We start from the raw sequence: 15,812 nt of genomic DNA on the forward strand, positions 1-15,812 counted from the left end.
TTGTATTAGATACTTGTGACATTCATTATAGGTGCGGCTTTTACGGCGCGCTTTCGTCGAAATCACTTAAACCGTATTCAGTTCATAGTCGTTCGTTGCGTTATGATCGCATTGGTTTTCGCTGGCAACTTCAACCAAGGCGGCCGCTGTTAAAAGAAACGTTTTGTTATGCAGGACAATGTACTGCGGTATCTTTCACAATCAGATTTCTATTATGTGCAACAACTTGCAGTTTTATGAAGAGCCGCTTACAGATTATCTGGCCATTAAAAGTGACATTCATGCTAAATGGAAATGGTTATATCACATGTGAATGAAATAGGCTATACGTGATAAAATAATGTAGTCCTCTCCTGAAACGGTATAAGTGTGTTCTTTGCAAAACTGCCACATTTCATACGGCAATTAAATGGCTTTATAGTCAAAGAGGGAGTGATTATGCGCACTTGGGGGAATGCATTAAATAAGATATTTCTGGAGCCTAAAAATAATGGACTGTCCTTTTCATGTAAGCGTGCCTAATTTGCTGTTGATGTCAGTAAGTACTTTATGTGACTTGGCATTGTTATGAAAACCATGGGCGTATTAAAAAAAGCCAGGAGAAAAATGTCCGGCGTGACTATGGGTCGCTGAACTCGTATATTTATGTAAAAACGCCAAATTACTTAACATGACAAAAGGCGCGGTGTTCTGATTCAGTTTTGATAAAATCTGACGTCTAGGCTATTATCTGCTTTCAACGTTTATAATTTTCCGCAAAAGAGCTCAGAAACGGAAGACAGTTCCTAATAGCAGGGTAATGCAGTAAGGCTCCGGGAATTTACGCGAGCGTCCCGTTCATTTCCGCAGGATCGACTGAAACATGCACACTGAGTGACACAGAAACACCGTTACGGTACAGAAGCTGAAACCGCACACGTCAAAGTGCTGTAGCCCACCAGACTCTTATTGACTTACATTTTATGTAAACACAGTAGGCTATTGCCCGTTTGTCTTTTAAACATACTAACCGTTTTACACGGCAATCACATAAAAACCGGTCATACAACTCGTTCAGTCTAAACTGTCCTTCTTGGCTGCAATTTGTTGAAAATCGTTTTGAAAACACTATTTCAGAAGAGGCGAAGAATGCCGTTTCCATATTGAAAAATGAAACGAATAAAACTTAAGAGACAAACAGGGTCAAAAGTTGATCAAACAATAGACCTAACGGTGAGCGATTTAATACAATAGGTTAGTATGCAATAATCTTATTGAAAAACATTGGTTATATGCGTAAAGAGCCGTCAACCAGTCATATCCGTTCTCACGCTCCACGGCAGCAAGACAGTTAATAATAATAATAATAATAATAATAATAATATTAATAATAATAATGGTATTTGATTGCTGTTAGTGTGAAACGAGGCGTCTTTGCGGGGATGCTGGCTTTTTGCGGAGTGTCGGTGCTGATGCTGGAAACTCCAGGCGCTTCTTCCCTGTCGGAGCGGCGGTCACGTGTCTCGGCGCTCCCGGTAAAGCAGAAGTTTGGCGTCTCAGAGCGAGACGAAACCCCGATGACCACGGACGCTCCGCTATACCTCTTGGCATTTTAAAAATCTATATTAATCTGTTCCCTTTCTATAATGACCAACGGTGCACGTACTCTGTCCACGTACTGTTGAGTTTTTTCAATATTTTTTTCCCATCTGATAATTCCTCTTGATTGCGAATGCAGTTGGATTTGACTGAAAGCCAAAAGCGACAATATTGGGAGTACGCAGATGGATTTCGAGAAAACGCTGTTTAATTTCTGGAAGGATTTCTAAACTATATATTGGAAGTAAAGGAAATGCTTATGGGAACTCATCACACCTCGACTGTAAGGTAAATTAACAACTTACTTATCTGCTCTGCAGATTTTCGAATACTTATTTTAACCGTAAACTACATCTTAATTATTTTTTTCTGTAACATTACATATCCTGGTTATAAGAGTCTGTACAATTTAATGGATATTACTGTAGTAATATTTATAACTTCTTCATATGGCTATACTATTTTAAAACCACATTATTATAATTTATTGCCGCAAACACACTTGGCCACTTTCACCAGTAGGCCTATATATTAAGCAGTATGGTTATTTAATGAATGCGTTGCATGCGGGAGATGACCGTGAACTTAAATAGCGCTATCAATTGAACACAGTGCGCTGAATTTTAAGGTTGAATGTTGTTTTATTTAGTTGCTGGTGCACCCCAGAATTAATCTACCCCTCGGATATTTCCCGCAGGGTCCCGTTGTCAGCCGCGCTATCATGACTGATGGCGAGGGGAGAGAGCACTTTCATTTCCTGGAGAACGAAGAGGTTAGGGTGCCAATTTCGGGTCAGTGCGGCAACCTAAGGGATGAGAGGGACGGTGGCAGCGTTCCCAACCCGGCTCTGGAGAATGCCACTTATCGGGAGCCGGGCGGCCGCGGTCCGGCTCCGGACTTGGTGTCCGAGGATGAGGAGGAAGCTCCATACCCAGCAATGGCACCCGTAGTGTTCTTCTGCCTCAAGCAGACAACTCGTCCCCGCAGCTGGTGTCTTAAGCTGGTCTGTAACCCATATCCTTCATATTACCGCGCGTGTCCTTCATGTTCTCGCCTCACCTGACCGAACGCGTCCATCAAGAGTTCGTCTGTGCCGAGACTTCATGTTGTAAAGTTGTGCCTTAAACTGAATGCGCATCCAGGCAATGATATCCCAGAGAATCAGGTTTAAATTCCCATATTAGCTTCTCTTATGCTCTGAAAAGTTTTATTTATAAAATTATGCATTCTTTTGTCTTGCAATACCCTTGAAGTAGATGGAAACGCCGTATCTAAGTTATAAATGACACATATAGGTTGTGTGTTCGTACCTTTATTTTAGCCTTATCTATATTTACAGATTTATCTGTGGAAGATAGATGATGTATAACAATATCAAGGAGAAAACCGCACCTGAATATCTTGCCAGAAGGGCACCTTATGTCCTAAAATATTAGGGCAGGTCCCACTGCTTTTCTGTTTTACATAATATATTTTGTAATTGGACAATGATTGTAAGTGGACACATTTTGTATTTTGTAACTGGACATTGATTTAATTGAATTTATTTAGTCTACCAGATTAGCTGAATGTTGAACAATTTTCCACAGCATTTTTTTTAGACACGAAGTGATTAGGGTTTGAGATCTGCTTTGACATTTTGCTGCTCAGATTTCTCATGTTGAACCATTTTTCACATAACTAAGGACGGCCTTGCCGAAGTGATACAGTAACAAGTAGCCATTTGGGTGTTAATACGCAGTTCCATCGCTTGAATGATGCAACCTGCATCATTCAAGATATACGTTTGTGATATGTCTGTGAACATGACATCAGCTGACAGATACGGTGTGCAGTTCTAATGAAATCAGGGAGGAGGAGATCAGGCGTCTGCTCAGTGAGTGCCAGCTCTTTTGATCTCCCCCCCCCAGCCAAAAGGCTATACCTAGGCATTTCAGTAATGTTTGTTGCTATTACAATACAGCTCCATTGCTTTATAGATCTTCTGCAAGTGTTACTTAGTCCTTGGAGGTGGTCTGAATGCTGTTTGAGTAAATATTTTGATTTTGCATAAATTTAGTGCTGCTGAAAGTAGTTGAACCTTCCTGTATTTATACTTACATGACGGGAGCAATATTTATGAATTACATACAGTATGTTTTCATAAGATCTCCGTGACAGAAAGAGCGCAGCAGATACATTAATTCCTGAAGTGGCGTGCATGTGTGTGTGTGTTTCGCCGCTCTGTCAAACTCATTGTCTGCCTGTATTTTATTGCGTTAGTGGAGCCATTTTCAAAGCAGCAGAGTTTACAGTTGCTGGCGTTTTCTATTCTGTTTCCCAAGATGGCTTTTCCTGTTAGCTGGGGAGACTGATGCTCCCGTAAAGGCACTTTTAGTGTTTTGTTTGTTATATTCTGACAAGTTTATGTATGAAAGAATATCCTGTTAACAAGTGTATTGCATGCCTCTGTCACCTAGGCTCTTGCCGTGGGTCTGATCCTTTCGCCGAAGCTCCTGCAAAGTGGATTCTCGCTCGGGAATGAGAAAGTGTACCCAACTCTGCGCTCCGCCGACCGTCTTGCGTCCTGATGAGACCGACGGCTTAGTGTCTTAACGAGATCCTGGTTATTTAGCAAAGTGACTGGTTTGGGGTCACGAACAGATGGTGTCTGCATGGTCTGTGGTGGAAATTGCAGTAAGCAACTAGATGGATGAATAAGCAAAGAACAGATAAATGATTAAGGAACACAGCCTAGGAACTGATTGGGGCACACGGAGGAAGTGTAAAGCAGAGTAATTGCTCGCAATGAAGATTATTGGGATTAAGGGGATTTGGTGCTATCTGGGAAGCATTGTTTTCCAGTTCACTTTGCCTTGATGCTTAAAGCTCCCACAAAATCGAATCCACGTTTCTGCACTTGACTGAAGCAAAGGGCGCAACGATAAACAGCTGGTCTGAGATGGGAATGTGCTGGTATCCCTGAGAAACCCCTAAGAGTTACACACTTTGGTCCACGCGCCAGACTGAGGTATATGTCAGTGTTCCCCAATCCGGTCCTTGGGGACTCACAGACATTCTAGGTTTTTGCTCCCTCCAAGCTCCCAACTGGAGCAAAAATGTGAACTGTCTGGCAGGGAGCTGAGAGGGACAAAAATGTGGACCGACTGTGGGTTCGCGAGGGGTTGGGAGACACTGGTCTATATGAACATTCAAGTCGGATTCAGAGTCAGCTGAGCTCAGCCCCTTTGGAGCAAGATGAGCGAAGTGTTATTTTAATGTCATATTTCAACTCGTTTTAAAATTTCTTTCCCAGCTATGTCACCGGAGAGACCGGAATTCTCGGTTTCACGCCGTCGGAACATTTATGAGATCCCAATGATTGATAACGTAATCGCACAAATATAGTATTGTGTTTCTCTTTCGTTCTTTTTTTCATCGTAAAGGCGCTCGCTGGGCAGCGCTAAAAGGAGCCCGTTAATTTTGTGGCCCCCATGTTGCTCCAGCAGCAGCTGTGAGGTTTAATTAACATCTTGGCTGCAAATCTTCAGTGAACCTGTACTGATGTTTCCACAGGATGTAATAACAGGACTGCTGAGGTGTCCAAGAGTTATACAGTAATCTTCTGTTCATATCGCTCTCGACAATTAAATGCACTCTCGTACGTCGTGTTTTCGTCTTTGTTTGTGTACAGCGTATTGTCTGCCTCGGGAGTGTGTCACTTTGGACTGAAGCATCTGCTAGATGAATAAACATGAATTGGGTAAATCTGAGTCTTTCATATTCTCAGCTCCCAGCAGAAGCTCCCAGAATCCACCAAGAAGCATCAGTGGTAGACTGTGTGTGGTCCACTGACATGCATTCCTGTAGACAGCAGCTGTTTGTTGCACCGTAAGCTACACCATGCTGTCGATCAGAAAATGGGCCAGGTCTCGCTGGGAGCATCCTCAGGAGGTGTTTGTGCTGTGGTCAGTAGGGATCTCCATCCTGACCAGTTCCCTTTGCAGACTGGCAGAATGAGACCATTATGTTCCCCCACTGTAGAGTTGTCATTATGGTTGTGAAGTACTCTGTCTGTGGTTTCTGCCTGAGTTGTCAGCATTGCTATGAGCTTTGTTTATCTCTAAATCTCAGTTGATTATTACAGTACATTACATTGTGTTTCATGCTAGAATGTCGTGTCTTTTCATTCTTTTAAGCCACAAACAAAGTAGTCAACTATTGATTGTGTATGCGGGCAAACAGCAATTTCAGCTAAAGAGCACTCATTGATTCAGAGCCTCTCTGATGGCAGATAAATATATCCGTTGAACTTGCTTTCCAACCCATCTCTGGCTGTAATCTGCCGATTCTTGGAAATCCCTACAAGAAAGTGTGAGGAAGTTTGATTATGCGTTCAGGTACAGCTGGCTGTGAGAAACTTAGTGATTCTAGAAGTCTGTGTTTCTCATCCATCCATCAATCCATCCATCCATCTTCCAGCTGCTGGTCCAGTACAGGGTCATGGTAAGTTTGTGGCTACCCACCCTTTTTTGGAAATTATAAAGACCGAATAACATAGCTTATAAAACAGCCATTAACTGTAAAATTATACCACTATTAATTTCATTATTAAAATAAAATAAAATCATTGATAAGTATCCACATAAAACTGGTTTGGTGATGGTGAAAAGTCAGCTATGGATGTTTTTCTTGAGAAAGTGTTTTTTTCTTAAACTTCGTTAATAGTCATTATGTTTCCCATGGACATGTGAACGCATCAAGTACATTTTTTTCTTAAGCAAATCGGAAGCCTATCAGTTTCAGTGCAGTGGTATGCATCTGCCCAGGTAGAAATAGGCTTGAGGCCCGAACAGCTTTGACTAAATCCAAAATGTTTTCCTCGATGAACAAGAATTTGTTCCTCACAGAAGCTTAAGAGTTGTTATCTTTTTACTGAATTCTTCTGGAAGGCCCTTCAGGGGGACTGGATCAGAATTACTAAGAACACAAGGCTAATATGGATTAGGTCTAACAGAGAAGTAATTAGCGCTCCACTGTAACTATCTAGCTAGCGGAATTACACAGTCATGATTACTGTAGTTTATGTCCTGCTAGGCATCAAAATGATGCGTCTTTCTGATTCAGAAGCTTTTCGTCAAAAAAAAAATTGGCAGCGCCACAGAAACCATGGAAACTCCGATGTGAAAGCTAACAGTGATTTTGTGTTGAAGTGTATTGGGATTGCGGAGCAGAGAATAATGATGTGAAAGCGGCGAGGTGGCTTGTTTGTCCCTGTCCTCCCTCTGCTGTTTATAAAGTTGCCTGTTGGTGACCTGACGAGCGTAGACGGCATGTGTCTCATTGCTGCACAAATGGGAGCTGGAAGGAATTCAATCTCTCTCCAATGGACCTGCTGGCGTGCTTGTCATTCCATTACCATATTGTGCAAAACGAGGATACCCATGACCGTCACTCTTTCATCTCGGAGAATTCGGGGTTACATAAGAGGCCTTTGGGGCATCCTAGATCATCTCAAGTCGGCAAAAGCCATTGTTCGCGAGTGGCGTCTGGGAGAGTCAGCAGTTGTTCTGACACTTTCGGCTTGATTCATTCGAAAGGTCTGCACTGGCTCAGAGGAGGGCATAGCAGCCCGTTAGCTAAACAAGCGCTGGGGTTGCACGGCGACTCGGTGGAGATTAGGGGCGTTTACTGGAAGCTTGGTGTCCGTCTGTACAAATGGCAGTCGCGAGATTTATCCGAAGCCTTAGTCTTATTGGAATCACTGTGTCTCAGACTGGAAGTAGGTGAGGAAGCCTGACTGTTTATGGACTTCCCGTTACCCAAAGTGAGTTTTGAACGTTTGCGAATGTTATGTTTTATGTAACTAAATAAATTGAAAGTCTTGTATTATTCCCACTTATTTTTCAGCCTTTGGATAAGCTACCCTAATTTAAAACGATTTCTTAAAAACATGAAATCTAGCTAGCTTTTAACAACAGGACTCATAACCAGCTAAAGTTCGAATTTCATCGCCGCTACCGTAGTGTGGTAGCAAATCTGGATGCGTGCCAGAGATTTAAACTACAAACAAACGTAACTGGATCCTCGCTGGAGTAAGGCTTTTTGGCAACATTGTTTAAATTAAACTCCCAGATTAATGTACAGTTCTCTGTACAAGTGAAGTACAGTGAAGTACAGTGAAGTAAAATACAATGAGGAAAATAAAACAGAACTGGACTTAAATATCCTGCTGGCCCCCTTGAGCAGAGATGTACACAAAAATAATATAGTCTGCAGAACTTAAAACATGCAATACACGGCCTTTTCTCTAGAGCTGCGCGTCCTTCCCTGGGGAAAGTCGCTTACCGTCCATCTGCAAAACAAAATACCAGAAACAGCACGAGTTAAGATGGCTGTCTGGTTGGTTGAGCATGTGATTCAGAAAGACCCCAATAAAAATCTCAGTGCTTGGTGCCTGAATCCAGGATTCATTGGCACAGATAACAAGTGAGACAGCGCAGTTAAACTTCAGGCATATTTATTGAAAACTCCTAATTGAAACATTGGCACACTTAACGGCTCTTCATTCGGAACACAGCTGAATCTTGCCAGAACAACGGGATGAAACCACCTAGCTTGCTATGAAACCCCTCCGTGCTACAGCCTTGAGGCTCATTCGCGTGTTCGGGAGCGCGACACGCACGAATGGTGTTTGAGCCGCCACGCGTTAGTGAAAGACGGTGTCTGTGTGCGTCACGGCGCTGGGGAGCTCGCAGTGACCCCCGATGCCGCTGTCTTCATATCACCAGGTTCTCCTGTACCTACATTATCCAGAGCACATGCACACGAGGGGGTCGGCTTCTCCTTTGTTCTGCGGCTATTGCAGCTGTGATCCTTCGTTCAGAGATGCTCACCGGGTTTTCATCAGGCATGCGAATATGTGCCCTTCTACACTGGGAATTAAGTACCCCATCTGTCTTTGCATTTTTGTGTTGTATTCCATACTGGAAAATGATCTGAATGTAAAATAAAAATGAGATTAAAAGGGATGAACATTGCTAATCTGTATTTCAGAATATTTCAACATCTGTAATTTTTTTGATGAAGTAAAGTGAGGTTTCCGGAAATTCCCATAGATCATCAGAAACTGAACTGGTAATGTATTACAGTACATATAATATATAACAAAGTATGACTGTCTTTCTTAAATAAAAAGTCTCTGTCACAACTGCTGCAACCTACTAACAAAAAACTATTTACTTAAAAGTAAATCAAAATAAATATTCTGTCAAGTAAATAAAATAAAAATAAATATCCATCAAGGTGCATATTTAAAATTAAAAAATACCTCTGCTGTACTTGTATTCCCATGAACAACCTCCAGCTTCACATTAAGCAGTACATGTGCATGCACAGTAGGGCGGCTTCATCCGGCCCTTTCCAAATGTTGCTCGTGGGAAACACACAAACACACGAAGTTTCCGCATTTGCTGCATTCGTTCAATATATATGCGTACTGAACCGAAAGGACCGTACTGAAAATTTTCAATACGAATATGTGTACCGTTAAACTCCTAATATATATATATGCACACACATACATACACAAACACACATATTCTTTTGTCATCTTCCTATGTAAACAGCACTTGATCTAAATAACTGCTTTAATATGGCAATCTACCCTTATTTTCTTTGATATCATGGATCATGGTAGGTTGCAGATATAAATTGCTGTTCCTTAATATATAGGCATGGATCTGAAATATAGGCAATTTAATTCAAATGAGCTTAAGTTGAGATACAACAATGGTAGCCGCTCCTCCCCTGTAATAGTAGGGGCAGTGCAGTGGGATTACTCAGTACGCCCCACTCAAAGGCCAGGCGCCGGGTGGGGTGTTATGACCACAACATTATATTATTATTAGGTAACCCTTTACATTAACTGCACCTTCATAATGCCTTTATAATGCATTCATAGAACATTCAGTGCACCATCATAATTCATTCATAGAACATTCATAAGAAGCATGTAAGTGTTCTTTGAGCTTTGAGCATTTAGTATCCATTAGTATCCAAACATACCTGAACGGTTTTAATGTATATTAATAACAAACATTATAATCGTAGGGGCGGCATGGTGGTGCAGTGGTTAGCACTGTTGCCTCCCACCAGTCTCCGCCTGAGTTACGTGTGTGTGGAGTTTGCATGTTCTCCCTGTGTCGTCGTGGGGTTTCCTCCGGGTACTCTGGTTTCCCCCCACAGTCCAAAGACATGCTGAGGCTAATTGGAGTTGCTAAATTGCCCTTAGGTGTGCATGTGTGAGTGAATGGTGTGTGAGTGTGCCCTGTGATGGGCTGGCCCCCTGTCCAGGGTTGTTCCCTGCCTCGTGCCCGTTGCTTCCGGGATAGGCTCCAGACCCCCCGCGACCCAGTAGGATAAGCGGATTGGATAATGGATGGTTGGATGGATGGATTATAATCGTATAATCATATAATGTTTGTTATTAATGCATATTAAAACCATTAAGATATGTTGGCATGTTAAGGAATACTTACAAGCTGCTTATGAATGTGTTATGAATGCATTTTGAAGGTGCAGCTAATGTAAATCATTACCTATTATTATTATTATTGATATTGCATTATATATGTTTTTTCATGCAGTGTTTTTATTATACATTTTCACATTTTACTTATACTCACGATGGGTGTTAATGTTGAATGAGGTGGAAGACGTGAGTTCCTACTAAAATCTGATACTGAGACAACTGTGATACTTTATTTAGCTACGGCTATGTTCAGGTGAACTCTGTGATAATGCCAGTGCGTTTTGTTCTGTCTGATGCATAAACAGCAACCCCCCCCCCCCCACCCCACAACAAGGAAGAAAAGCACACAGTCTTTATGAAAATGATGACATTTCCATAATCTAGATTACACAGAACCTTTCAAAAGTTGCTTGTCAGTCACTTTTTCACAACCTTCCTCAGCTTCTAAATATGATTCCAGTCAGAACTTTGAATCGGACGCAGGAGAGCGGCTTTAGGCTGAAGGAGAAAATCTGCCAAGAAAAATGAGTAAAATTGCATCAGGCCTGTGCGCAGATTTAGTAAAGACCTCACCAAAAAGCCTCGTGGCTCTGACGACTGCCAAAGACGCTTCAAAAAAATATAGACTTAAGGCCTCGCAGTGTTTATGCAGGGAACATATTTCATTTTCTTGCTGTTTTACAATAAATGTCAACAGATTGGCTTTGAGCATTCAAGTTTCACATTTATTTTTTTGCAATGCACATGCATTGTAATTATTGTGTACTTGCATACAATGGAACCTTTTAATATGGGTCTTAAAACTTTTTTTTCCAGTTACCCTTCATGCATATGCTAGGATTCCATTGTAAATCTCAAAATGAGGTTCTGAAGGGTCCTGCTGAATTGCCCAATTGGCACAGGTTCTCCCTGCCAGAATCTGCAGTCTGCGATTAATGGTGCCCACCAGCTCAAACATTATACTTGTGGACACAGTAACTTTTTTGATTCCCTAATGGTCCCTCCCCTCCCTTAATTTAAAATGTTCCTTGCTGGTGAGGCTCAGTGACTTGTACTTATCTTTTGACTAATGCTAATGACCATATAAGGAAAGTTGTGTATATTCTGTAAGTTCTGTATACTGTGCTGTGCGGTGGAAGCGATCTGTGGATTACAATGCCGTGTCATGCAGTTAAGAGTCTGTTAGAGGTGTGTATTTAGAGAAGGATGTTATTTTTGTAAAATAACAAAAACTGTTTTCTCACAAAACATTATTAGTGAGGCTGCTGTTGAATAGTTGTGTTCGGTCAACATGCTTAACCTGTCGTGATTTGTCAGCCTCAAAACTGACGAGAGCCATTAAAAAGTGGTGAATGTTATTTTTTCAACACTTTATTTTCCACTTTAAGCTTTTGGTTAAATCATTAAGGCGATGCTTTTGTTGCAGGGCTGTTGGGTGATTTCTTGAACACACTCTCTTTGAGAACAGCAAGGTAACTTCATTACATCCTTTGGCCTTTATTTGATCCCGTGTTAATTGGGCTAGACTGATCTTCTCCTTTTATGGATATGTTTGGAATCCTGTGCTTAACCTTGAAGCTGCACCTGGTGAACATGAGTTCTGCAACTTACATTTCTTGAAAACTGACCCTATCTTCTGACAACCACTCTTATTGCGATATAACGGAGGGAAAAAAACAATGACTTTACTGTGGCTGTTTCCATAGATACTGTCTCTAATGAATCTCCAGGGTTATTATTGTTTTTCATCAGTGTTCCAGGCAATATCTCAGGGTACCAGCAGTAGTTTCCCTGGCAACAAGAGTCACTAATACTCAGGCTTCACTAGCTAACCCTTGGTGAACCTCATTAGCTGCTAGTCCTGGCTTATTGCAGGGAATGAGGCCCAGTGACTAAATAATACTGCCGTTTATCTCTTCCCGTGTTTCCGCTGAGAGTCGTCATGCTTCGTCTTCAGGTTGCCCATAATTGCAATATAATGTTATTCATTAGACCTTAAAGTAAAGGTGCCCTTCCTAAATAACTAAACAAGGCACTTATGGTCATTTTAAGGTTTTATTCCTTTCTACCTGAGCATGCCAAGACACGTGTGTGTTTGAACATGTATAACTGACGACCAGGGCTGTTGTTTACACTGGCTGAGTTTCTTTTCCTGTTTTGTTTGGTCAATATGCTTCTTCCCTAGTTTGAGAGGCCGCAGTTTTCTCTGTTCGGTTTTGTTCATTTTTGATTTGGAATCGTTTGGGAGTGACTCTGTTTGTTTATTTCTATAGCTGGTCACATCTGCTATCAGCCCTTGGAAGGTGCTTATCTGACAAGCATTGGCTTGGATCACCTGTTGCATTGGCCCCTTCCATTTCCACCGTCTCCGTTCCATGCCATGCTCTCCTCTCTATCCCAGTTGAATGCTTTATATCTTGACTGGAGAATCTTGCTGTCTAACCTTTGAAGGGCCTGTGTGTTGTTTGGGTTAAGGGACCTTGGCAGCTCCTGTTTCAGTCTCCTTACGCTGGGCTTCTGTGACCAAATCCCATATGGAGCTGAGTGGCGACACGGGGGATAATATGGCAGCTTTGTGTCTAAAAGATGTGAAATAAACACAGACTGATTTTAACATTGCAAACCAAGAATTATTCATTGCCAGTGGTGGTATCTTCCTGAGGCGTCTCTGACTTATTCTCGGTCTGCACATCTGGGGCGGCCTAATGAATTTCCACACTGGCTAAAGAGCACACAGCGGGGACGTAAAGCATTACTCACTCGCAGTAAGGTTGCATGTTGGCGCTGTGTCCTGCCCTGAAACCTGTACACCGTCCGGAGTTTGTACTCTGATTTATTCCTGGCTTTGATACGAGAGCAGACTATGGATTGCCCAGCTTTCGGATCACGTTTCCCCCCCCCCGTGTGCCTGTGAAGTTTCGCAAAGGATGACATTCCCCGCTCAGCGGGAAGGCCTGCAATGAGCTGCCCCCATCTCCGGCAGGGCGTCCCGGCATAACCACAGACCCTGTCAGGAAGAAACATCATGGGAAAGATGAATGCTGAGAGTGCGGAGCTGTCAGGCCTTGCCGTTTGAGCTATGGACATCGCACATGGTTTGTAGGCATTAAAAATATTATTTTCAAGACCTGGCTTCAGAGGCGGGATTGCGGTATTTTACAATAAACTCTCCTGTTTCTTGGTTGTGCTGTGTGATAACAGTGCTCAAAGTCTTTATCAGCGCCATTTTGCTGCAGTTTTGTCAAACTCAGACCGCAGTTCTGGGAAGCTGGTGTAAACAGTATCTGGTGTAAACAGTAATCCAGTGTAAACAGTAATCCAGCGTAAACAGTAATCTGGTGTAAACAGTAATTTCAATATCCCACCTGAATTACACTACTTATTCAAGAGCACAAACCTCATCTGAAACAAGTGTCTTCAGAGAGAATGCAGGACTGCTTTTTAAATCTGAGCAGCAGTGTTAATTTTGACAGCAGATTTCAATTTAGTTTTAGTCATAGTCTTTTGACTAAAATGCAATTTTAGTTTTAGTCATATTTTAGTCATCTGTTTTGTTTTAGTTTTAGTCTAGTTTTAGTCGACTAAAAAGCATAAGATTTTAGTCGACTAAATCTACTGTAGATTTAGTTGACTAAAATATATTGGGTTTAATTTAAATGTAATTTAGTTTAAACCGTGGTAATATACAAAATATTCTAACTTAAAATTAAATAAAGCCAAGTCTCATTAAATATGTGGAATATCGTCTTTCCATAAAAACCAAAAATTAGATATGCATTGTTTAGAACTTGCATATGACATTCTTCATTCTGTAAAGCAAAAGTGCAACTCCAAATTATTTAAAAGAAAAACTGTATTTGGCAGTAATGCCATTGCAAATACTGCATGACCTGAAAAAATTACCTTGCAGATGTCGCTTTAGATTTGTTGTATTTTTACCAGCGATTTCCGCTCCACACGGTTTACACAAGGTCTTGTTTGTCTTGACATCAAACGTGAAATTATTCCATATATCTTCTCTTCTTTTTCTCCCAGCCATTGCCATGTCATTTTAGTTTAAGTCAGACAGACACCCACCAATGTATGCAAGATGTACTGTCGCATCTCGCGTCGCAAGGTGAATCAGTATCTTAATTTTCCAAATGTGCGTGTGCGTCTCACCGCGCCACGCACCAAGATTAATTCTGATTGGATCATTTCCAAAAACGTCCCTCACTCACATTTTCGTCTCGTTTTTATTAGTTAAAGAAAATGTCAATATATTTTTATTATAGTTTTCGTCATCATCACTTAATTTTTATTTAGTTATCGTCTCGTTTTCGTCATTGAAAATTTGTCGTTGACGAAAATTATAACGAAAATATTTCGTCAACGAAATTATCACTGCTGAGCAGATAACAGTGAGATTATAGCAAATCATTTTCTATTACATTATGATTCAGTTGCTGCCTTTGAGATAGAGTGAATATTCTTAAACTTCGCAGTGATCTCATTAATTGTTCAGATCGCGCTGTGTTTGAACTTGAGTAACCTCACTGGTGCTTTTGGAGGAATAAAGAGAAGACTGACCTAAATGTATTGTGACACATTATTGTTATTCAAACAGACACATTTTATGAAGCTTCTAGAAGTATCTAAGGAGCTGGACAGCCAGGGGGTTAGCGGTTAGCTAACATGTTGTTGATTTAAGGCAGGGGTGTCAAACTGCAGTCCTGGGGGGCCACAGCCGTGTGTAGCTTAGTTCTTTCCCTGTTCCACCACAAATGATTCAGCTCAACAGCTATGTGGTAATTAAGAAGTTGAATCGGGTGTGTTAAACAAGGGAAAACCCAAAAATGTGCAGGGCTCTGGCCCCCCAGGACTGGAGTCTGACACCTGTGGTTTAAGGCGTGGGAGTGACTGTATGTCTGACTATTAGCGGCTTGACATGCTTCAATTTGTGCTTAAATTCAAGGTTAATTTTAGTGTTCAAAGAGCAAAGTCCAAAACAAAAATATACAATGGCATGAGACTGAAATTAGAAACTGTAAACTGAATGGAGTTAAATAAAACTGTTCAGGCATGGGAATGTTTTAAAAGCACATTATTACAAGCGCAAGCGGACTTCATACCTGTTTCCAGCAACATTAAATCTAGTAAACTGCAACAAAGGTGGTTTACTACGGAAATGAAGAATAAAGTCAGTAGGAAAAGAGCACTATACCACAAATGGAAAATAACTAATGATGTCAAAATAAAGCAGGAATATCAAAATCTACAGGAGTGGAATCTCGAAAAGAAGATTGCATTAGGGGCTAAGGATGACATTAAAAGTTTCTTCCAATATTTTAACTTCAAAAGAGCTCTGAAAGATGAAATCACTAATCTGCAGGATAGTAAGGGTTTTATAATTGAAAATTAAATTGATATAGGTAATGAGTTTAATGATTGTTTTGCACAGGTATACACTGTAGAGGACATGAGTAACACACCGACTAATCCAGTATCGGCTTTGATCAACATATGTGTGACTGAAGCTGGGCGGTGTTCCACGAAGCAGGATTAAGGGAAAGTCTGACTTGACAAGTCTGGCTCATTTAAGTGGGAGTCCAGTTCCATTAATGTGTCTTAAATGAATCCCCGCTGAGCTACCATGGTAACTTAGGTGAGTGAACTAGTCTGCTCCAGACAAGATTAACCGTCTGGCTTAGTTTAGTGTTGTCTCAAAGAACATCTGACGTGT

The 15,812-nt window shown here is 41.3% G+C and overlaps 1 protein-coding gene across 3 annotated transcripts in view; it reads left to right on the plus strand.

Annotated features, from left to right (window-relative positions):
* The first annotated feature begins 1,489 nt into the window (after positions 1 to 1,489).
* Positions 1,490 to 15,812, plus strand: part of LOC111845539 (voltage-dependent T-type calcium channel subunit alpha-1H) — a 103,357-nt gene continuing 89,034 nt past the window's right edge. For all 3 annotated transcript variants that reach the window (XM_072712539.1, XM_072712541.1, XM_072712540.1), the window contains exons 1-2: positions 1,490 to 1,866; positions 2,276 to 2,591. In XM_072712539.1, the coding sequence (XP_072568640.1) occupies positions 2,300 to 2,591 (292 nt within the window). In that variant the 5' untranslated portion in view covers positions 1,490 to 1,866; positions 2,276 to 2,299. The remainder of the gene's footprint in view (positions 1,867 to 2,275; positions 2,592 to 15,812) is intronic.

This window comes from Paramormyrops kingsleyae, chromosome 5 (genome assembly GCF_048594095.1).
Source record: "Paramormyrops kingsleyae isolate MSU_618 chromosome 5, PKINGS_0.4, whole genome shotgun sequence".
Taxonomy (NCBI): Eukaryota; Metazoa; Chordata; class Actinopteri; order Osteoglossiformes; family Mormyridae; genus Paramormyrops; species Paramormyrops kingsleyae.